General features: G+C 58.7%; 1 protein-coding gene and 1 long non-coding RNA gene across 2 annotated transcripts; both read right to left on the bottom strand.

Moving 5' to 3' along the window:
• Positions 1 to 8,176: 8,176 nt before the first annotated feature.
• LOC139825561 (uncharacterized) lies at positions 8,177 to 9,070 on the bottom strand. Its single transcript, XR_011735671.1, has 2 exons — positions 9,032 to 9,070; positions 8,177 to 8,297 (listed from the first exon to the last, which is right to left on the bottom strand). It is a non-coding gene; the product is annotated as an uncharacterized lncRNA (long non-coding RNA).
• A 2,641-nt stretch (positions 9,071 to 11,711) lies between these two features.
• Positions 11,712 to 13,252, bottom strand: LOC136111486 (coiled-coil domain-containing protein 81-like). The gene is made up of 4 exons (XM_071798640.1): positions 13,120 to 13,252; positions 12,381 to 12,442; positions 11,749 to 11,881; positions 11,712 to 11,716 (listed from the first exon to the last, which is right to left on the bottom strand). Exons 1-4 carry the CDS (start codon positions 13,181 to 13,183, stop codon positions 11,712 to 11,714), a joined length of 264 nt encoding a protein of 87 aa, XP_071654741.1. The 5' UTR covers positions 13,184 to 13,252.
• Positions 13,253 to 22,931: the final 9,679 nt, after the last annotated feature.

Here is a 22,931-nt window from a genome sequence, read left to right as displayed (position 1 = left end):
GGGCTGGAGAGGGTCTGCAGGGCCCCCTCCGCTGTGCCGGTGTCACCAGGGAGAGCCAGCACGGTTTGGAGGGCTGGTGGCGTCACAGTGAGCTTTCCTGCCAAGCCCTGGCTCTTCCTGCCCAGCATCCCAGGCTGACCTGCAGGGCCTGGCAGTGCCGCTGCTGTGGCCCATCCCCCGCTGCTGGGGCTTCCCAGAAAGGTCTGGAGCCACGCGGTGCTGGACGCCGCTCCAGCTTCATTCAAAAGAGGTGGCAAGCTCCAAAAACTCAGTGGCTCCTCCAAGAGCATCCAATAGGAAGAGGCCACAGACAGACCCCAGCACTGGTTATTCTTCACAACCAGGTGATTTTGAAGACAAGGGTCTCCCTCCTTGCCCCATAGCATCTTTTCTTGTTCCTTCTGTGGTTCGATGCTCGCCACCCCACCGGCTGCCTTCGTGCTCCCACATCCCCACCTAAAAGCACCACCCATGCTCAAAGGCTTGGAGACAGCACAAGGTCTGGAGAGAACTCATGGGCTGGGCTCTGCTGGGACAGGAGAGACAGGCGAGGATGGTCAGAAATCCCAACAGGCAGGGGCAGGGACAGTCCCCGTGGGACGCGTCCCCGCTAAGCTCTCCTACCGTCATCGCTGCTGTCTCTCTCCTCAAAGGAAACCACCACGTTCCGAGGATCGCTCGACATTTTTTTCTCCAGAAAATCCCCGGCCTTCGCAAAAGTCTGTGAAAGACACCCTGGGTTAATTGCTGAAGGGGAGGTGGGTGTTACAACCCAAGGGATGCCCTTGATGATCCCCTGGGGACAACACCCTGCAGTGCCCAGTGCCACCTGGAGCTGAGCTGCTCCAGGGGGCCACCTCCATCCTCCTCACTTGGGACGGGCCATCAGGAGGAGCCTGGTGCAGGTCCCCGAAGACCCCAGCAGGGATGGAGACCCCACGTACCTCGTTGCTCCCATCGGGGATGTGACTGTCAGGGACAGGTGGGCCGCCCGCTGTGCCAGGTACTGCAGCTTCTGGGCCAGGTACTGGAGCTTCTCCTCCACCCCCTGGGACAGGAGAGAATCATCCTGGAGACAGAGAGAACCACCTTGGTGGGCAAAATGAGCCACTTGGGGTGACGGTGGCTGCGCCAAGTGTCACCGCGCTGTGTCACTGCACCACCCAGCGCTGGGTGGGTACCTGGCCGGGCACGGTGATGCCGTGCAGATGCAAGATGAGGTTGTCGATGTTGTTTTCAAACCCGAGGAGGAGCTCCTGGTCCCTCAGCATCTGGGCTCGCATGCGGTCCCGCCGGGCCTCTTGTGACTGCAGTTTTGCCCTGAGCTCCTCCTCCAGCATCCTGCAGCCAAGCACAGCCACATCCATACAACTGCACAGGGGTGCAGAGACACCACAAATCCATTGCAAAAGCTGCTCAGGCTGCAACCCACCCCCCCGTGCCGTGAGCGGGGACATCTTCACCAGCTCAGGTTGCTCAGAGCCCCGTCCAGCAGAGTTGAGGGGCAGCATTTTTGGTGCAGGGCTTTAGGGTACAGGACTTGGGGGTGCAGGCTTCGGGTGTTCAGGACCTGGGGCTGCAGTAATTTAGGGTGCATTGTGTGGGAGGACAGAATTTGGGGTGCAGGATCTGGGGTACAGGTTTTTGGGTGGGGAATTGGGGGTGCAGGGTGTTGAAGGACCTAGGGGTGCAATATTTGGGCTTTAAGGGTTTAGGGCGGCAGGATCTGGCAGTGCAGAGTTTGGGGACAGGATCTGGGGGTGCACAATTTGGGGTTACAGGTTTTGGGGGTGCAGGGTCGAGGGAATTGTTTGAGGTGCAGGGTTATGAGAGTGCAGGATTTCCAGGTGCAGAGTTTGGGGTGCTGGGTATGGGGCAGCAGGATCTGGGGGTTCAGGTTTTGAGGGGAAGGATCTAAGGGTGCAGGTTTTGGGGGTCCAAGGTTAGATGGGATTTGGGGCTGCAGGGATTTAGGGTGCAGGGCTCTGGAGTAAGGGGTGGGAGTGAGGCTTTGGGGGTGCAGGTTTTGTGTTTTCAAGAACTTGGGGTGCAGGGTTTGGGGGTGAAGACTTTTGGAGGGCAGGGTTTGAAGGGTGCAGGGTTCAGGTGTTCAGGACTTGGGGGATGGAGGATTTGGGGGTGCAGGGTTGGGGAGAAGGATTTTGAGGTGCAGGATTTTAGGTGCACGGTTTGGTAGGGCTGAGTTTGGGGGTTCATGATTTTGGGGTGCAGGGTTAGGATTTGGGCGTGCAGGGTTTAGGGAAGCATGACATTGGGGTAAAGGTATTTGGGGTGAAGGGTTGGATAGAACAGGATTTTGGGGTGCCGGGTTTAGGAAGGAAGGAAGGAAGGAAGGAGGGGGAAGTAATGTCGTGCTGGGGCGTTGCTCCTGCTTTCAATGGAGGGGAAGAACAGCTGCACCCGATGGCAAAGGGCTGTCAGGACTTGATCAGCGTTCATCAGGGTGTGAGGGGAGAAGGAGGTGAGGCCCACCTGGTGGAGAGCCAGCTGCAGGCTGAGGTGATACGATGTGCTGGCCCAAATCTTAGCGAACTCTGGAAGAACAAGGGAAAGACCCGTCATGCTCTGAGGCAGCAAGCTCAAGACCATTCGGCCCACTCCTGTCCAAGGAGCGATGCATCTTTCACTCAGGCATTTCAGGTGGTCTCTCTCCAGCCCGGCAAGAACCAAGGGACACCTCATGCTGCCTCCAAGGGGCTCCTTTCCTTGCGGGTGCAGCTCTCCAGGGTGTGACCCACTCCCACGGGAAGCCGGCAGTGCTCTGCCCTGCCCGCGGGGGCACGGGGCTGCGCTCCACGCGGCTCTCGGAGGCTCAGGGCAGGCCCTGGTGTCTCCCCAGCAGGGGCCAGTTTTGCCAGGTCACATCTCTGAACACACAGAGCCCACGTGGCCCACGAGCACCTTCAGCTCTTCCATTCAGACGTGAGCTCAGCGTGGGCAATGCCCAGCGCCAGGCAAGGGCAGCCCCTTGGGGTCAGTGGCTTCTGCCTGGGCTGCCCCAGGAAGGCAGGGGCCACGTCAGGGAGGGAACCAGGAGCCCTGGCTGCCACATCAGCCCCTCAGCCCTTTGGGGTGGTCAAGCAGGTCCCTCCTTGCACTCACCACTCCTGAGCAACCACCCCCCACAGTCCTCGGGTTTCCATGCCTGATTTCAGAGATGTCCTTGACCCAGACACACATGTGAAATTGGGCCTGAAGGCCTTACCATAACGCTCCAGCTTCTCAGTGGTTGGAGTCGGGTGAGGCTGCCAGAAGAGGTCTCTTGCTATCTTAGTTCCACTCCTGCTTCAGGTCAACAACTGCAGAGAGTGGCTGGATGATGGCTTTGCTGCTTCCTGCAAAAAGCCTCCTCTTCCTCCTCTCTGCTCTTCTCTCTTCCTTTTCTTTCTTCTCCTCCTTCTCCTCCTCCGTCTCCTTCTCCTTCGGAGCTCTGGTCAGTTGTGCTGGTGGACTAGAAGCGTCTCTCAGCCGAGGTGTTTCACTGGCCGGGGGCCCTGTCTGCCAGCCAAGGGCCATGAGCAGGGTGGGCTGTTGGTGGAGAAGTTTCTGGTGCTTTCAGGGGCTGGGGGAGGAAGGTGCATCTGCCACAGCCCCTCACAGTGTCTGGGAGCTGGAGGGCACCCAGCTGAGGATGGTGCTGCCACTGGAGTGCAGCCATTTCCTCAGCTGCCTCTGAACCTGCTGCCCTTCCCATCCCAAAGCTGCTGCCTTGAAATGGTTTCCAGGTGCCTGAGGCAACAGGGCAAGGGAGGGAAGAACAAGGCCTGGAAGGGCTCCAGGGCAGGGCAGCCACGGGCCGCTCACCTTCCTCAGCCAGGAGCCAGGTTCTCTCACGGCCACATCCAGGATGCTGCTCGCCTCCTCCCTGTCACAGGTGCTGGAGTCTCTCATGGCCTCAATGGCCACAAGGGTTGACGTTTAAAACCTCTAGCTGAATCTGAGCTGTGCTCAGTTGTGGTGGCGGACTAGAAGCTTCTCTCACCTGGGGGGTTTCACTGGCCAGGGGCCCTGTCCGCCAGCCGAGAGACACGGCTGTGACCGCGGTGCGCTGATAAAATAAAGAAGGCCGCGTCACGGGATCATCGACCCTGCTGTTATTTCTCCATTTGTGTGGCGGCTGGGCCAGCACCACCGCTCCTGAGCCGGGAGCCCCAGGAGGTGACGGGGCCCCAGGGTTTTGGAATTTGACAGTGGACTTGGAGGTGCGGGGAGGAAAACTGGCAGCTCCTGCACACCAGGAGGGGCTCTTTGCCATTAAAACGAACCAAGTGGCTCATGATGTTCAAAGCCGGTTTAGTCCAAAGGACTCAAAGACACTTACGCTTTTTCTATGGATAAACAACGTTTAATCCAATTCCTTAATTGTATTCTTTAAACATGAGTTCATTAGAGCATAAGCAAAACAGCGCTGGGTGCGTGGGGGATTCGCTCCGCCCAGCACGCACACTCTTAACAATAAGAAGTGTGCTTAAATACGGTAAGGTATTACATATTCATAATGACCCCAGGAACGCCTCTACATATTCATGAAGTGAGTCTCAGGTCACCATTTCCATAGCCCCTCCTCGCCCCTCCCCTGTTCGCCTGCGCAGTGGCACTGGGTGAATTTGAGGAGGGGTCTTTAGGGGTCTTTGGATGAAGGCTCCTTCAGCTTCCTCACAGTGGACTTTTCCCTTTGGCTCATTACGAGGAACTGGCTGGAACCCAAGCGGCCAAACCGACTGAAACCGGACTGGCGCCCCCTTTTTGCTGTAAATCTTGGCTGTCTTGTCTCCTCAAGGTTGCAGCTGGTGCTGTAAAACTTCTGATCTCAGCATTTAATGAAGTCCTGCTTTTTTTAGCACAATTGGTTACATACAGCTCTAAACTAGATATTCATTACGTGGTTTAAAATGTTAGCTTGTTAGTAGGCCCTTACTATACAGTTGCTTAACCCTTAAAACGTTAGTTCCCTCTATCAATATAACTTCCTAAACAAGTTTCATAACTTTTTACATAGAACTTAACCACCTTTTTCCCTTTTCCAAGTTCAGAGTCCGTGCCTCATTTGGTTATATCTGTAAACATTCAACATCTTAGCGCGAATCACAACTGCATTTTTCACATCCTCCTCCTCCTCCTCCTCCTCCCGCTCCTGTCCGGGATGTGCAGCTGCAGCAGGCTCAGTGCCAGGGCCACGGGCTGCAGGGGCACCAAGAGCGGGGCCGCAGCCGAGCGGGTCCAGCAGAGCCTTGGGGAGGGCTGCCCTTGGAGCAGGGCCGGAGCTCCAGCCCTCTCCCTGCAGGCCTTTCCCTGCCCCACCAGCGCTCACCCACTGCCCAGCGCAGCCTCACAGCCACCAAGGAAACACCCACAGCGTGAGACCCAGCGGTTTGCAGGGGGGGCTTTACTGATGGGGGCAAGAGCTGGTGCCAGCAGCCTGGCCGGCACTGGCGCTCGTCACGCCGGAGAAGGCTCTTGCTGGACGTCTCTCTCGCGAGCCTCAGCGCCTGAGACGGTCTCCTGGCACTGGCCGACGTGGAGCAGATCCGCTCTCCAGAGCTGCGGAGTTGAGTACAAAGCTCTGCAGTCTTGTATGCACAGAGGTGCAGAGCAACAAGTCTGGTCAGGACACCTGTGGTGGGATCTGCTGCTGTCTGGAGAGAGCAGGTCCAGGTCCCTGGGATGCAGTCCCACCCTGCTGCTCTCCGTGCCCCCAGGGCTGTCAGGAAAACACCCTCTTTGCCCAGCTCTGGCCTGAAGCTGGCCCACAGCCCCTTTTGCAGAGGCGAGCACTCCAAAAGGCAAACACTCAACTGGGAATGCTCTTTCCCCAGTTGTTTTTCACGGCCTGCGGTACCTGGGCCTCCCATTGCTCTGGCTCTTTTTTCCAGGCCTTTGGCGGTGCCACTGCTGCGCTTCTGCTCTATCTTGCTGCACAAGGACTCCCAGAGCTTGCGTGTTTCCTCCTCCGTGCACGCGCGGGGCTGCGCCTGCAGGACCACGGCAATGCAGCAGCAGGCAGTGTTGGTGTCCCTGGCAGGGGCTGGGGGGATTTCAGCGCCCCCCTCCCTCCTGCCCCTTCTTTTCAGCCTCTCCATCAGCCCTGCTTTGCTCACGGTCCCGACTGCAGAGCCTTTCTGCAACGACCCCTGAGCCAAGGGAGCGCGGGGCTGAAAGCAACCCGGCTGCTTGCTGTCCCAGACCAGCCTGGCCGCACCGTTGCGCCGTCGCCATTACAAACGCCACCACATCGAGCCTTGGGGACGTACCGGTCCTGCCCTCCTCTCCCCCGCCTTGGCAGGGGGTTCAGCCTGGGGTGCAGCTTCCCGCAGGTGTTGGCTGCTGCCTGCCTCTTTCCCCGACCGTTCCCAGCGCAGCACGGCCAGCTCGCTGCAGACACACAGCGGGAGGAGGTGGTGTGAGCACAGGAGCGCGCTCCAGCCGGGCTCCCAGCTGGGCGCCAGCCGCGGCCGCAGGAGCGGCTCTGCCGAGAGGCCGGTGCCAGGAGAAGCGGCTCTCTCCCGCGGGGCTGCGGGGAGCAGGAGGAAGGGACTGCGGGAGAGGAAGCGCTGCCCGTGTCCGGAGAGATTTACCACTGGAGCTTGTCCTGCAGATCCAGCTGCTCATCCCTCTCCCCTCTCCTCTTGCGGGCCACCTGCCCCAGGATGCAGGTCACCACCTCCCGCAGGGCCTGGTCTGTCCGTGGGGAAAGGCTCCTGCAACAGCAAGGACAAAGTCTCCCTGACTCTGCAGCTGGGACCGTCCTGCCTCTTCCCACACTCAGCCCCACAGCTATGCGGCCCCGTTCTGCCCCACAACCCCCCGGAGGCAGGAGGGGTTTCAAGCCCCTGCTCTGGCCCCTGCCGTGGGGTCTAACCCAGCCCGTTCCCGTGGCTGCAGAAATCCCCGGGCGCCCTGTGCAGCCCCGTGGCTCGGGGGTTGGCTCCCTGTACCCACCACCTCTGGCTCACCCCCACGGCCCCAGGGCTCGGCTGGAGCGGGCACACTCGTACCGCTTCGGGGGGACGCTGTTGTCCTCAGGGACTGTGGGGGGCTCTTCTCCGGCCTCTTCCCAGTCCTCCATAATGGTCCTGATCTCCAGCAGGTCCCAGCTGGACTCGTCTGACTCCACGCTGCTCGAGGAGCTGTCTGAGGAGCACTCGGGGGAGCTGGATTCCTGCACAGGAGGAGACTCTCACACAACAGCCCCGCACCCGGAGGGTGCTGCTTCCCAGCACGCAGACCCCAGAACACTTCTGAATGGACCACAGGGGACGGGGAGAACCGGGAGAAGGAGCTCAGCAGGCCCTGGGGTGACCTCTGAGTGTCACCAGGGTTTCACTGCAACTCTGTGTCCCCCTTCTTGCTCAGGAAGGGCAGCATCACCCGCCCGGCTCTGCTGCAGCAACGCTGCTGTGACGGCTTGGGTGCCAGAGGTGCTTTGCGGTCTCAGCCGCCCCGCGGGAGAAAGTGCTCTTCTTCTGCAGGAATCCCAAGTACCTGGCTCCTCTGCATCTCCTCTGGGTTTTCTGCCTCTCCTTCCACACCGGGTGTCTCCTTTTCTGCCTCGGCCTTTGCTTTCATTGCTCCGGCTGACGGCCGTTTACTTTTTTCCCCTACCGCCGCCTCTTTTTTCTTCTTTTCCTCTCCTTCCAGGAATTTCTGGATATACTGTGGAAGCTTCTCCTCTTTCTTCTTCTGCCGTTTATTCTGGAGGCCGAATGAAATGCAATAGCAGGCAGCATCAGTCTGTCCTGCCACGGCTGAGCTGTTTCCCTCCCTTCCCTCCCTTCTCTTCTGCCTCGCTGTCCACGCTGGTTTGCTCCCAGGTTCCCGCAGGCTCCACCGAGGAGCCCGTCTGGGATGACCAGGGAGATCAGCCACCACCGGGCTACAAACCAGCCGGCAGCTGGCGAGCCCAGACAAGCCCTGCAGCCACCGGGCCGACAGAAACAGCCCCGCGTGAGGGCTCTGGGGGTGTTTCCAGGCTGCTGGAAGTGACAAGTATATTCTCAACTGACAGTGACCCGCCTCTCTCCAAGCAAACACCAAAGCAACCGGTCAGTGGTCCCGTGAACACCCAGTGAAGAATCTTGTGAGCGCTGGCATGTGTGGAGCAACGCTGCTCTACAGTCCAGTAGGATGTGCTCCTGCAGCATCCGGTGTCGGGTACCTTTTCTCTCCTCTCAATGGCTCTGGCTATGAAGTCCACTTCTCTGGGGGCAACCAGAGGCGGTAGCTTTCCTTTCTCCTCCTTTTCCTTCAAGCAGCTCCTCTGGATGACCGGTAGCTGCCTGCAAAGACACAACAGGGCGTGTTGGCAGGCGCGCAGGAGGAGCTGGTTCTGCATCCTGTGCTTCCAGGTGGCGCCCCTGCTTCTGCAGCAGAACGGGCTCTGCTCACATCCTTGTGATCAAGTCCCCAGGCACAGAGAAGACCCCAAGCTGTCAGCCTCGGATGTGCCCAACAGCCCCCCTGCAACCCAGGATGCCCAGGTCTCGGCCCTCTCTTGCTGGAGCACCCAGAGGAACAGGGTCCTGTGCCCGGAGATAGCGCTACGCCCTGTACGGGCAGGGTGGGCGCTGGGGACACAGTGTCAAAGGGAGGAGGACACGAGCCCACGAGAAAAGCCATCCTGCCACTGAGCTCTCCGTAAGACAGGCGTCAGCGCAGAAGAGGCTCCTGGTTGCTCAGGGCAATCCTCTGCAGTAACTAACTGCAGAGCTCTGTTCTCAGCAAACAGAAAGGCCAGGCTCATTTCAACCTGAAGGGAACGCCAAAATGACCTTCTGCTCCTGGAACGAGCCTTTGCACTTGGCTACTCAAGAGATCTGCACATCGGAAGGGAAGAAAGAAATGGTGGTGCCAGCAGAGTCTGCCAAGAAGCTGCAGACACTGCCATGAGCAAGAAACCGTGAGTCAGTGGGACGTGGGCAAAGCGCACGTGGGGTGTTTCCGGGAGAAACGTCTCGCTCCCACAGAGACCGGAGCAGGGGGCCACGCTCACCCGTTTATGCGAGTGTCTCACCTGGCGCGAGGCTCACTCCCCTCGGCTTTCTGACCCTGCTCTGGCGTCACAGTCAGGGCAGGTAACCGATGTGGAGGAAGCCTGGCTCGACGGAGGAGGCGCTTCCCGGCAGCATCCTCTAGAAACGGGAAAGGAGACGGTTCTTCAGAACAGCATCTCGGTGTTGTTCTGGGAACCGGGTGCCACTCGTGTGCCAGTTCCAAGGAGAGTGACGTGCGGGTCTGCTCAGGGCTGTGGTAACACTGGGGAAGGTGGTCCTTTTCATCCCTTTGGGGGAAAGCCATGTTTCCTGGGAGGTCTTAGGCCTTTTCTGACACTGTTTTTTCATCCAACGCCCCATGCCTACAGTGCACCGTTATTCCCTGGGGAAGACTGTTTGCATGGCTTTCTCTCATCCGTGTGCTGAAATGGGGGGTTCCATGGGAGATACTGGTGCTGTCCAGGAGTCATTCTGGGGAGGGGAATCATTTATCTCAAGGGAACCCGGCTCTGGGGTTTCTGCCTTGGTCCCGTGCACACAGATTTGCTGCTGGGGCAGGTTCACACCACAGGCCATCACCTTTTCCCTTCACACATCCGTTCAGGTCTATCAGCGCTGGCACTTTGGGCACGGTCTCAAGTTGGTACCTGGCAGAGGAAGAAGGCAGCAGGCTGAAGAAAGGACACCACGTTGTTTCCCACCGCAGCCCAACCCGGAGGGACGCAGCAGAAGCTCCAGTGCCGGGAGAGGCCCCGTCAGCCTGTGCCCGCGTTTCTCCATCCTTCCCTGAGAATGGCCGTCCTCCCACAAAACCCCCTTGCTGCTGCTGGGGAAATGACTCTGCTCATCGCGCACATGGAGAGCAGAGTATTATCTAGTGCTCTGGTTTTCTAAGACGCCTTTGAATTCTGATCTTGCCCTCCGAGTTCCTCGTAGAGCCTTGCAGATTAACGTTTCCAGACCTAAGAGCAGTCTCTCCCAGAGAGGAAAGAAAAGGAGCAGGAGAAACGTAGCGGGAAATGTTGCCTAAATGCGTCTCTAGGTCCACAGCAGGACAGATGCAGAAGCTGTGCCACTGTCCCCCGTTCCTCCAAGTGAAGTCAAACGTACCATGGCAGGACGACAACACGTCCAGAAGAGGTCTGGGAAGCAGCGGTGTCATGGCGTGAGATGACCGAGTCCCTCATCTCCGGCATCTGCAACGAGGACAGAGGCGGATGACGGGAGGAGCGGACGCTGGGAAGGGCCGGCTGCTCGCTCCGCCTCAGCCTAGCGCCAGCAAAGAGCCAGAGCCGCCCAAGGGCTCTGGGCTCAGCAAGCCTTGCTCTGCCTGTGCCTCTGCTCCCGGCCCCCAGAGTGGGGCACGCAGCGCTCCCCGCCATCAACGCCGGCCTTTTCTCGCAAAGGGCAGCTCCTCTGGGGGTGGCTCTTGCAAAGCCGGGCCATTGCACGCCAGGGAGGTGCTCTGCAGAGAGCCTGCTGTGCTCTAGAGCTCCAGGAGCCCAGGGGCTGAACGAGGCATGGCCGGCCAGGGGAAAGCAGCCCCCAGAAAGCATTTCAGAAGCAGCAGGAGTGGCGCTGGGAAAGTGAAAATCCTACCTCGAGAAGAGCTTGCAGCATCTTGCCAGCGCCATTCAGCCTTTCCAGAAAGTCTAAGTAAAATCTCATTTTCACGTCTTTTCCCTGGACAATCAGCATGCCCACGTCCCTCCAGATGATGGCAACGTTCTGCCCGTTCTCTACGCAGGCATGGAAAAGGTGCGTGGTCCTTTCCATGTAGAGCTGCACGGTGCCCTCAGAGACAGCGTTCTCTGAGGCTATCTGAGCATACGGCAGTTGCTCGAAATCTTGGTGGCCTGAAAGATGAGAGAAGAGGAACACATGAGCTTGCAGACCTGCTGGGCAGGCTACAATCAAAGGTCTGCAGCCTCCAGGCCCTCGGGCAGCACTTTGGTACTGGGCTGTCTGGCTGGGCCAGCGCCTCTGAGGAGACGCTCGGCTTGTCCCTTCCTCTTAAAGCGGACAGTGAGGTGCGGAGCAGACAGTGGTGCCTTCTCTGATACAGAAAGGGAAACAAAGAGTCTTAGGCACTTGGTGGGAAGAAGAGTGACTGCGGGACAAAGTGGGGAGATAGGCGCCAGGTCCCAGGGCAGCTGGAGGGTGCCAGCCCACACTCGGTGCTGTCTTTGTCTTTAGAGAGAAACGCACCCCAAACACAGCCCCAAGCTCTGGGTGCTCCCCGGGGTCCCACAACAGCTGCCCCAAAGGCAGCAGTGACCAGAAGGCGCAGGTGTCCCGCCAGTGGCTTTTGGAAGGAACCGTCTTTCCCCCCTGGGTTTCCCCTGCTTTTCCCCCGTGCAAGGAGGCTGAGGGAGCTGGAAGAGCCCCGGCATTTGCCTGGACGAGGTCTAGAGCAGCGGAAAGGGGGAGCAAGAGTTGAAGCATCATGGAACCAGAAGACACCACACCAAGGAAGCTGTGAGGGACCCTGTTGTTGAAGCAGGACAAAGAGAGTGCGCTCTTAGCTGCATTGTCCTCTGGTGATTCTTTAAAACAAACAGCTGGGCAGGGTCCTTCCACAGCCGGCCGGCTTTGTCGAGTGGAGCTCTTGGCAGGGCCGCGGTGGGTGGTTGGTGCTCCCCTCAGTCACCTCTGGAGAGCACAGCACCCCTCCCACCCTGCTCAAGGCCAGCGCCGCTTTCACGCTGCTCACCAGGAAAGTCTGTGCAAGCACAGCGGAGCTCACGGTCCTGCGCAACAGCCTTTTCAGGTTGAAACACGGGTCTCTCCACGATCACCAGATCCTGCTCGCTGAGGGCTACTCGCTTCGTGACAACCGCAAAAGTCCCGATTCCGGGAATGCGGACAGCCTGGAACAGAGGAGATGGCGGATGGGAAGAAGCCTTGGAGGGGCAGACGGGTGACTTGTCAGAGGAGGCTGATGGTGCTTAGTGCCCTGCCCTGGCCTGAGGTACAAAGGAGCAAGATGGGCTCCTTGGGAGAACACAAACAGGGGCTGCGCTTTTCCCTCGCACCCCGCTTCAGCTACGAAGAACCAAATAGGTGAGGGAAAGCTGACAAACACCCTCTGGCTCAATCAGATAGAAGGCAGGGGGTTCCCACGCTTGGAATAAATCCAGATGTGTCCCAGGCTTCCAGGTTTTCACATGCAACTCTGACGGGGGGACCTTCTTGTACATCTGAATGGACAGAGAAGGTGTCCATGTCACGGTGTGCATTGCAGTGTTGTGCTGGGGCGTTGCTCCTGCTTTCAATGGAGGGGAAGAACAGCTGCACCCGATGGCAAAGGGCTGTCAGGACTTGATCAGCGTTCATCAGGGTGTGAGGGGAGAAGGAGGTGAGGCCCACCTGGTGGAGAGCCAGCTGCAGGCTGAGGTGATACGATGTGCTGGCCCAAATCTTAGCGAACTCTGGAAGAACAAGGGAAAGACCCGTCATGCTCTGAGGCAGCAAGCTCAAGACCATTCGGCCCACTCCTGTCCAAGGAGCGATGCATCTTTCACTCAGGCATTTCAGGTGGTCTCTCTCCAGCCCGGCAAGAACCAAGGGACACCTCATGCTGCCTCCAAGGGGCTCCTTTCTCCTTTCCTTGCGGGTGCAGCTCTCCAGGGTGTGACCCACTCCCACGGGAAGCCGGCAGTGCTCTGCCCTGCCCGCGGGGCACGGGGCTGCGCTCCACGCGGCTCTCGGAGGCTCAGGGCAGGCCCTGGTGTCTCCCCAGCAGGGGCCAGTTTTGCCGGGTCACATCTCTGAACACACAGAGCCCACGTGGCCCACGAGCACCTTCAGCTCTTCCATTCAGACGTGAGCTCAGCGTGGGCAATGCCCAGCGCCAGGCAAGGGCAGCCCCTTGGGGTCAGGGGCTTCTGCCTGGGCTGCCCCAGGAAGGCAGGGGCCACGCCAGGGAGGGAACCAGGAGCCCTGGCTGCCACATCAGCCCCTCAGCCCTTTGGGATGGTCAAGCAGGTCCCTCCTTGCAGTCACCACTCCTGAGCAACCACCCCCCACAGCCCTCGGGTTTCCATGCCTGATTTCAGAGATGTCCTTGACCCAGACACACATGTGAAATTGGGCCTGAAGGCCTTACCATAACGCTCCAGCTTCTCAATAGTTGGGCTCAGGTGAGGCTGCAAGAAGAGCTGTCTTGCCATCTTAGTTCCACTCCTGCTTCAAGTCAACAACTGCAGAGAGTGGCTGGACAATGGCTTTACTGCTTCTCCTTGTCCTCGTCCTTCTCCTCCTCCTTCTTCTCCTGATCCTTCTTCTCCTTCTCCTTCTCCTCCTCCTCCTTCTTTTTCTCTCCTCCTCCTCCTCCTTCTCCTTCTCCACCCTTCACCCTCCTTGGTGCTGTCGTGCTCCCTCTCTCCGCCTTCTCCTCCTCACTGCAGAGCAGCTACTCCAGAGCAGAGCGGTGCGAGAGCAGCTCTCAGCACTTGGAGTCCACTCGGCCTCACCGGGTGAGTGGGGCAGACGCTGGTCACGACAGGGACAGGGGGGCTGTCACCACTGTGACGTGTGGCTGTCCCACTGTGACCCCGGACCGTGTCACAGAGGGGCTGCACACACCCTCCCCCCAGGCCCTGCCAGGGGCTCTGCAGTGGGCAGGGGCTTCCGGGAGCTGCCCCCACCCCACTGTGTCCTGAGCGGGAGGGGTTTCCCCAGGCCACCCCTGCCATGTCCCCACATGGGGACACCGGGCTGCAAGCGCCGATGGGCTTCCTTCCACCCTTCCCCGCTTCTTCCTGCCCCTCTCACCCAACGTGTCTGCAGCGGGGAGCGCGGCTGCCCTGCCTGGCGCAGCTTGGGCAGGCGATGGCTGCTCACACCGGCTTTGGAGCCGGCTGCACCCCTCTCCCACCGGCCCCGGCAGCACCGGACCTGCTCCCACACGGGTCCCGCTGCAGCTCCCGCTGCTCACGGTTCCCAGTGCCATGGAGAGGACTGCTCTGATTTGCTGAAGGTGCTGAGGGGGGTGCCGTTGCCAAACTCGGGGAGGGGGTTCAGGCTGCCGAACCAAACAGGGTGGTGATGGATGGCCGCTGCTCCCTTGGTGTTCCCAGGAGAGAGGCCTGGTCCATGCAGCAGCACTCGCGGTGCCCTAGGGCTCATTAACGCTCCGTGCCACAGGTCGCCCGGCTCCAGGCCGCCCGCCTGGTCCCACGGGCCGTCGAAGGGCTCAGGGTCGATAACTCTTGCGGGAATGGCAGGGTGTGCGGTTCCAGCTAAAGGGCCTTGGACAGATTACACAGAAGTATGTTTTCTATGGGTGTAAGACGTGATGGCCCAGACTGGTGAGAACAATATCGGGTCAGAAAACCACCCCCGTGTGTGCGATGTGTGAATGTTGGGCCTGGGCGTGTGAACGAGTGGGTCGGAATGCCGCCCACAAGATACGCATGGGAACGTGACTGAAACCAGTCACAATAGGAGTGTGGTGTGTTTAGAATAACAATTATTGAACAAAGTCATTTGTCTAACCTCTTAGCCCAAGCTCATCCCTGTAAATCTATAAATGGAGAACCGTTAATAAAAGAGAGCTCAGCTCTGCCCGGCTCTGCTCTTGCTGCCAACAAGAACCCTGTGCCTGTGCGGCCCGTTTGCGTCTGTGTGAATCGTTCCTCATCGCCACAACGCTGACAATCCTTTTCTCAGAACCCTCCGGGTCCCCAGCACCCTCCTGTCTCGTCCTCCCTAACAATGATTCAGTCCCCATTCCTCCCCGTCTGCACAAAAACGTGGTTTGCAGGTCACCAAGCTGGGGACCCATCCCTGGGGCCGCACAGGCAGTGCCCCGGCCTTTCTGCCTTGTGGACCTGTGGATTTTCTTGAAGAATTCCTTGCCAGATTCAGGCAAGCGTATATCCGTAATATAATTTCTCTCTAAACATGTGGGTGTATTTTTCCTGGGGTTAGGGACTGTAATAGACTTAACGATATATTTGTTAATCAAACCGGTCTAAATGGATATGTTATCAGTGGCTGTGAAACCTGAGCATATAATATTAGTATATGGTGCCATTAAACAATGCAACCTGTACGTAGTCTTTGTAAAAAACTTGTTCCACAGATACGTGTAAAAACCTAATTTAGCGTACCCTGCAGAACATTCAGGAAGAGACTGACAGAGAGAAGGGCCCAGTTGCATCCTTGTGTGAACGGGATAACGGGGTCTTCAGCACAAAGCGGGAGGAAAACCAGCTCAAGGCCTTGGAGCCCTGGCCAAACCCAGCGTGCTAGGCCAAGGATAAGAAATGCACAAAAGAACGGACCGCAGCCTTCATCCAAAAGACCCCCGCCCGTGACCACCCGCAGACACTGCGCAGGCGCAACAGGAAGGAGCCAGAGCTGAAGACTATAGATATAATTCCTTGGAACTCATTTTAATAAGAACGGCCTTTTCGAGGAAAAGTTATGAATGTGTATAGGCGTTCCTGGAATAACCATGAATACGTAATCCTTTACCACATGTAACCAAGCTGGCCGCTCCTGGAAAGGCGCCGTGGTGCAGCGCAGGCTCCCCGGCCGCCCAGCGCTCTTTTGCCCGCTTGCTGCAATAAATTCTAAGCAATTTATTCCGACGAGTGCGTGCTGTTTATCGTGATCGTCTGTAACACCGTGCACGTTTGCACGCGTACTTTCCGTGCTTAACACAAGCACGTGTATCAATTATTTCCTCGCACAATCGCGGGTGTATTTTCCTCCCCTGCTTCTGCACAAGCACGTGTAACTTTCCGTGCACATCTGCACGTGTATTAACCCTCGCAGGATTGCGAGTGTATTGTAAATTTACCCTCGCAGAACCGCAAGTGTGCACTTTCCGTACTCACTACAGTACGTGTATCTCTTCAAAATAACCCCACACCGTGTTCAGGCAAGTGCGGACTCCTCCCGGACTCAGGGACGGCTCCGGCACTGTTTTGGTGAAGCCACGTGCATGCACTCTGTGCACCACCTATCGTATTGGTTGCTGCCCCTTCATCATTTTCCTCAACTGGTATCCGAACCTGTATTCGAGTCACTTTTGGATGCTAAAACCCTGTTTCTCACCGGTTTAACACAAGTTGTTTTGGACCCTGTTGTCCCTTAAACGAACCTGGGGTGCCTCCGGGACACCCCCCTTTCCATATTGATCCCCAGCAATGAGTCCCCCCTCAGTCTCCTCTCCTCCAGCTCCAGAGCCCCAGCTCCCTCAGCCTTTCCTCACACGGGAGATGCTCCACTCCCTCCAGCATCTTGGTGGCTGCGCTGGGCTCTCTGCAGCAGTTCCCTGTCCTTCTGGAGCTGAGGGAGAACTGGACACAAGATTCCAGGGGTGGTCTCCCCAGGGCAGAGCAGGGGGGCAGGAGAACCTCTCTCATCATCTTGCACAATAACGCCCCCAAACTGAGTACTTTTGCCGAAAAGAAATTGCAAATCTTCCAAACTCTCGCAAATAAATTTGTAATTTAACCAAAAAATGTGCAAATCTTGCCTCAAAATACTAATTTCCCCCCCATTTGCAAATCTTGCCCCAAAACCTTGCAATTTTGCGCCAAAATCTACAAATCTTGACAAGAAAATCCGTAATTTTGCCCAAACTTGGCAAATTTGCAAAAAAATTTATAACCTTTTTGGGGGAAACACTCATTTTTTGATCCATTTTTTCAGAGGAAACACATTTTTTTATTAGAAACAAGTGCATATTTTGGAGAAAACCCCAATTTTAGGGCCATATTTGGGGAGAAACACCCATCTTTGGACCCATTTTTGGAGGGTGCACACAGTTTTGGGTGCACTCATTTTTTTGGGGGGGGAAAAACAACTTTTGGGCCCACATTTTGTGGGAAAACACCATTTTTTGGACACATTTTTGGAATGAAACACCCATTTTCAGTCCCATTTTTCGTGGGGTAGTACCCATTCTGGAGGGAACAAGACCCATTGTTTTGGGAAAAAAACCAATACTTCCAATACTTGAGGTCCATTTTTGGGGGAAAACACTCAGTTTTGCGGGGAACCCATTTTTATGGGGAAAAAGCATTTTTGGGGCCCATTTTTTGGGCAAAGTACACAATTTGGGGGTGTCCTGGTTATGTCACAAACCAGACCGGGTCTCTTTCAGTGATTTTCTCTCAGCTAAGCTCTTCTCGGTCGCTGTACCTTTCTGGGTCAGCCTGCATATTTTTCCCAGGATGCCCGTGGCGCCGAACTGGAACTCGCCTCCAACCCTCGTCATCTTTTCAGTCCCCTAGCGGTGCCCGACAGCGACAGGGCAGGGGCTGTCTCAGGTCCTCCCCCTCTGCCCACCAGGGCAGGGCTCCATCGCCTTTGGGGGTGTCCCCTGGAGCCTCTCCGAGTGGCGCCAGCAGCTCCGCGCTCAGCACCAGCGGGTGCGGCCCCTCCTGAGGGGATGGGGGATGAGGGGGCGGGGCCACCGGCCGGCGGCGCGCGAGGCTGAGGCGGCGAGCTGCGATTGGCCGGGCGGGCCGCAGCGGCCGTTCCCGCCTGAGCCTTGGGGCGGAGCCAGAGCGGGAGTACGGGGGGCGGCCGGGCCAGGAGCCGCCCGCAGAGCGCCCGGAGAGCGGGCTTCGGGGACTCTGCCCGGGAACGAGCGGCAGGAGGAGAGGAGACGGCCCCAGCGGTACCGGGTGAGCTTCTGGCTGGAGCCTGGGAGCTGTTCCTCCCAGCGAGGGCTGTCGGGCACTGAACGGGCTGCGCAGGGCAGGGCAGGGCTGGAGCCGCCATCCCTGGAGGGGTTTCCACAGGAGCTCCTGAGGGCCGTGGGCAGTGCCGGGGGGTTGTGCTTGGACTCCAGCACCTTCAAGGTGTTTGACACCCAAAGGGATTCTGTGGCACACTCAATTTTCACATTGCCATGGAGCCTGGAGGTCCCAGCGGGGTTTGGATCAGCGTGTTCTGGAACATTCTCAGTGGTTGCGTCTGTGTGCAGAGTGTGGTGGGAATGAGAAGAGAGGAGGTGGAGAGAACAGTGGGGAGGTGGAGGAGCAGGAGTGGAGGTGAATACCAGAGAGAGCGAGTGTGTGCGGATCAGCAGTGATCACCCCAAACCTGCCCCGCAGACACGGCACCCAAAATCCTGCACCCCAAAATACTCTTCCCAAACCTGCACCCCAGATCCTGACCCCAAGCCCTGCACCAAAACGCTGCCCCTCAATCCTGCACCCCCAAATCCTCCACCCCCGATCCTGTCTTCCCAAACCCTGCACCCCAGATCCTGCACCCCCAAATTCGGCCCTACCAAACTCTGCACCCCTAAACCCTACAACTGAAACCTTGCACCCCCTAATCCTGCCCTCCCTACCTTCCTGAACCCCCTTTGTCTCCAGGGCCCACTGTGACGTCCCAGGACCCCCTTGTCCCCAGGACCCATCGTGACACCATGGGGACCCTCCTTGTCACTGGGGACCCATTCCGACACCCTGGGGAGCTCCCCTTGTCCTCAGGGCCCATTGTGACATCCTGGGCATCCCCCTTTGTCCCCCGGGACCATTGTAACACCGTGGGGACCCCCTTTGTCCCCAGGGCCCATTGTGACACTATGGGGACCCCCATTGTCCCCAGGGCCTATTATTCCGTCCCGGGACCCCCATTGTCCCCAGGGCCCATTGTGACACCTTGGGGACCCCCCTTGTCACTGGGGACCCATTGTGACACCATGGGGACCACCCCTTGTCCTCAGGGCCTATTGTGAACATCCTGGGGAACCTCCATTGTCCCCAGAGCCCACTGTGAGTCCTGGGGACCCCCTTGTCCCCAGGTCCCATTGTGACATCCTGGGGAGCCTCTTTGTCCCCAGGGCCCATTGTGACATCCTGGGGAACCCCTTTGTCCCCAGGGCCATTGTGACGTCCCAGGACCCCCCATTGTCGCCAGGGCCCATTGTGACATCCTGGGGATCTCCCATTGTCCTCAGTGCCCATTGAGACATCCTGGGGACCCCCTTTGTCACTGGGGACCCATTGCGACATCCCAGGAACCCCATTGTCCCAAGGGCCCATTGTGACATCCAGGGGACCCCCCTTTGTCTCCAGGACGCATTGTGACACCGTGGGGACCTCATTAGTCCCCGGGGCCCATTGTGACATCCTAGGGACCTCCCTTTGTCCCCAGGGCTCATTGTGGCACCATGGGGACCCCCTTTGTCACTGTGGCACATTGTGATATCCCAGAACCCCACTTTGTCCCCATGGCCCATTTTGACATCCTGGGGACCCCCTTTCTCCCCAGGGGCCATTGTGACATTCAGGGGACCCCCCCCTTGTCCCCAGGGCCTATTGTTACGTCCCAGGACCCCCATTGTCCCCAGGGCCCATTGTGACACTTGGGGACCCCCCTTGTCACTGGGGACCCATTGTGACACCATGGGGACCACCCCTTGTCCTCAGGGCCTATTGTGAACATCCTGGGGAACCTCCATTGTCCCCAGAGCCCATTGTGAGATCCTGTGGAGCCCCTTGTCCCCAGGTCCCATTGTGACATCCTGGGGACCCCCTTTATCCCCAGGGCCCATTGTGACGTCCCAGGACCCCCCATTGTCCCCAGGGCCCATTGTGGCATCCTGGGGACCTCCTTGTCCCCAGGACCCATCGTGGCACCGTGGGGACCTCCCTTGTCACTGGGGACCCTTTGTGACACCATGGGGACCTCCCATTGTCCTCAGGGCCCATTGAGACATCCTGGGGACCCCCTTTGTCACTGGGGACCCATTGTGACATCCCAGGAACCCCATTGTGCCAAGAGCCCATTGTAACATCCTGGGGACCCCCCTTTTCCTCCAGGACGCATTGTGACACCGTGGGGACCTCATTAGTCCCCAGGGCCCATTGTGACATCGTAGGGACCTCCCTTTGTCCCCAGGGCTCATTGTGGCACCATGGGGACCCCCCCTTGTTACTGGGGACCCATTGTGACACCATGGAGACCCCCCCTTGTCCTCAGGGTCCATTGTGACATCCTGGGCACCCCCTATTGTCCCCAGGACCCATTGTGACATCCTGGCCACCCCCTTGCTCCCAGGGCCCATTTTAGCACCATGGGGACCGCCTTTGACCCCAGGGCCCCTTGTGGCACCATGGCAACCACTTTTGTTCCCAGGGCCCATTGTGACATTCAGGGGACCCCATTGTCCCCAGGGCCTATTGTGACACCATGGGGACGCCTCCTTGTCACTGGGGACCCATTGTGACACCATGGGGACCCCCCCATGTCCTCAGGACTCATTCTCACATCCTGGACACCGCCATTGTCCCCAGGGCCCATTGTGACATCCACTGCACCCCCTTGTCCCCAGGGCCCATTGTGACATTCAGGGGACCCCTCTTTGTCCCCAGGGCCCATTGTGACATCCTGGGGACCCCCCATTGTGCCCAGGGCCCATTGTGACATCCTCGGCACACCCTTGTCCCCAGGGCCCATTGTGACGTTCAGGGGACCCCTCTTTGTCCTCAGGGCCCATTGTGACATCCTGGGGACCCCCCCTTGTCACTGGGGCCCATTGTGACGTCCCAGGACCCCCCATTGTCCCCAGGGCCCATTGTGACATCCTGGGGATCCCTCCTTGTCCCCAGGGCCCATTGTGACGTCCCAGGACCCCACATTGTACCCAGGACCCATTGTGACATTCAGGGGACCCCCTTTGTCACTGGGGCCCATTGTGACATCCCAGGACCCCACATTGTCCCCAGGACCTATTGTGACATCCTGGGGACCCCACTTGTCCCCAGGACCCATTGTGACACTATGGGGACCCCCCCTTGTTCCCAGGGCCCATTGTGACACCATCGACACCCCCCTTGTCCGCAGGGGTCATTGTGACATCCTGGGGACCCTCCTTGTCCCCAGAGCCCATTGTGACATCCAGGGGACCCCCTTTCTCCCCAGGGCCCATTGTGACATCGCAGGACCCCCCTGGTCCCCAGGGCCCATTGTGACATCCTGGGGATCCCCCTTTGTCCCCAGGGTCCATTGTGACATCCTGGGCAACCCCATTGTCCCCAGGTCCCATTGTGACATCTGGGGGACCCCCTTGTCCCCAGGACCCATCGTGGCACCGTGGGGACCCTCCTTGTCACTTGGGCCCATTGTGACACCATGGGGACGTCCCCTTTGTCCCCAGTGCCCATTGTGACATCCTGAGGACCCCCCTTTGTCCCCAGGGCCCATTTTGACATTCAGGGGACCCACCATTGTCCCCAGGGCCCATTGTGACCTTCAAGGGACCCCCATTGTTCCCAGGGCCGATTGTGACGTCCTGGGGAGCCCCCTCTGCTCCCAAGGCTCATTGTGACTTTCAGGGGATCCCCCCTTGTACCCAGGGCTGATTGTGACGTCGTAGGGCCCCTCTTTGTCCCCAGGGCCCATTGTGACATCCTGGGGAACCCCCTTGTTCCCCGGGCCCATTGTGATGTCCCGGGACCCCCCATTGTCCCCATGGCCCATTGTGACATCCTGGGGATCCCTCCTTGTCCCCAGGGCCCATTGTGACGTCCCAGGACCCCCCATTGTCCCCAGGGCCTATTGTGACATCCTCTGCACCCCCTTGTCCCCAGGGCCCATTGTGACATTCAGGGGACACCTCTTTGTCCCCAGGGCCCATTGTGACATCCTGGGGACCCCCTCTTGTCCCCAGGGCCCATTGTGACGTCCCAGGACCCCCCATTGTCCCCAGGGCCCATTGTGACATCCTGGGGATCCCTCCTTGTCCCCAGGGCCCATTGTGACGTCCCAGGACCCCCCCATTGTCCCCAGGGCCCATTGTGACATTCAGGGGACCCCGTTTGTCACTGGGGCCCATTGTGACATCCCAGGACCCCACATTGTCCCCAGGGCCCATTGTGACATCCTGGGGACCCCTCTTTTTCCTAAGGACCCATTGTGACGTCCCAGGACCCTGCATTGTCCCCAGAGCCCATTGTGACATCCTGGAGACACCCTTTGTCCCCAGGACCCATTGTGACACCATGGGGACCCTCCTTGTCACTGGGGACCCATTGTGACACCATGGAGACCCCTCCTTGTCCTCAGGGCCCATTGTGACATCCTGGGCATCCCCCTTTGTCACCCGGGACCATTGTAACACCGTGGGGACCCCCTTTGTCCCTAGGGCCTATTGTTACATCCCAGGACCCCCCATTGTTCCCAGGGCCCATTGTGACACCTTGGGGACCCCCTTGTCACTGGGGACCCATTGTGACACCATGGGGACCACCCCTTGTCCTCAGGGCCTATTGTGAACATCCTGGGGAACCTCCATTGTCCCCAGGTCCCATTGTGACATCCTGGGGAGTCTCTTTGTCCCCAGGGCCCATTGTGACATCCTGGGGACCCCCTTTGTCCCCAGGGCCCATGGTGACATCCTGGGGACCTCCTTGTCCGCAGGACCCATCCTGGCACCATGGGGACCTCCCTTGTCACTGGGGACCCTTTGTGACACCATGGGGACCTCCCATTGTCCTCAGGGCCCATTGAGACATCCTGGGGACCTCCCTTTGTCCCCAGGGCTCATTGTGGCACCATGGGGACCCCCTTTGTCACTGTGTCACATTGTGATATCCAAGAACCCCACTTTGTCCCCAAGGCCCATTTTGACATCCTGGGGACCCCCTTTCTCCCCAGGGCCCATTGTGACATTCAGGGGACCCCCCCCTTGTCCCCAGGGCCCATTGTGACTTCCCAGGACCCCCCATTGTCCCTAGAGCCCATTGTGACATCCTGGGGATCCCTCCTTGTCCCCAGGGCCCATTGTGACGTCCCAGGACCCCCCATTGTCCCCAGGGCCCATTGTGACATCCTGGGGATCCCTCCTTGTCCCCAGGGCCCATTGTGACGTCCCAGGACCCCCCATTGTCCCCAGGACCCATTGTGACATTCAGGGGACCCCCTTTGTCACTGGGGCCCATT

Source organism: Patagioenas fasciata, chromosome 24 (assembly GCF_037038585.1).
Source record: "Patagioenas fasciata isolate bPatFas1 chromosome 24, bPatFas1.hap1, whole genome shotgun sequence".
NCBI lineage: Eukaryota > Metazoa > Chordata > Aves > Columbiformes > Columbidae > Patagioenas > Patagioenas fasciata.
This window is presented reverse-complemented; position numbering and strand designations above follow the sequence as displayed.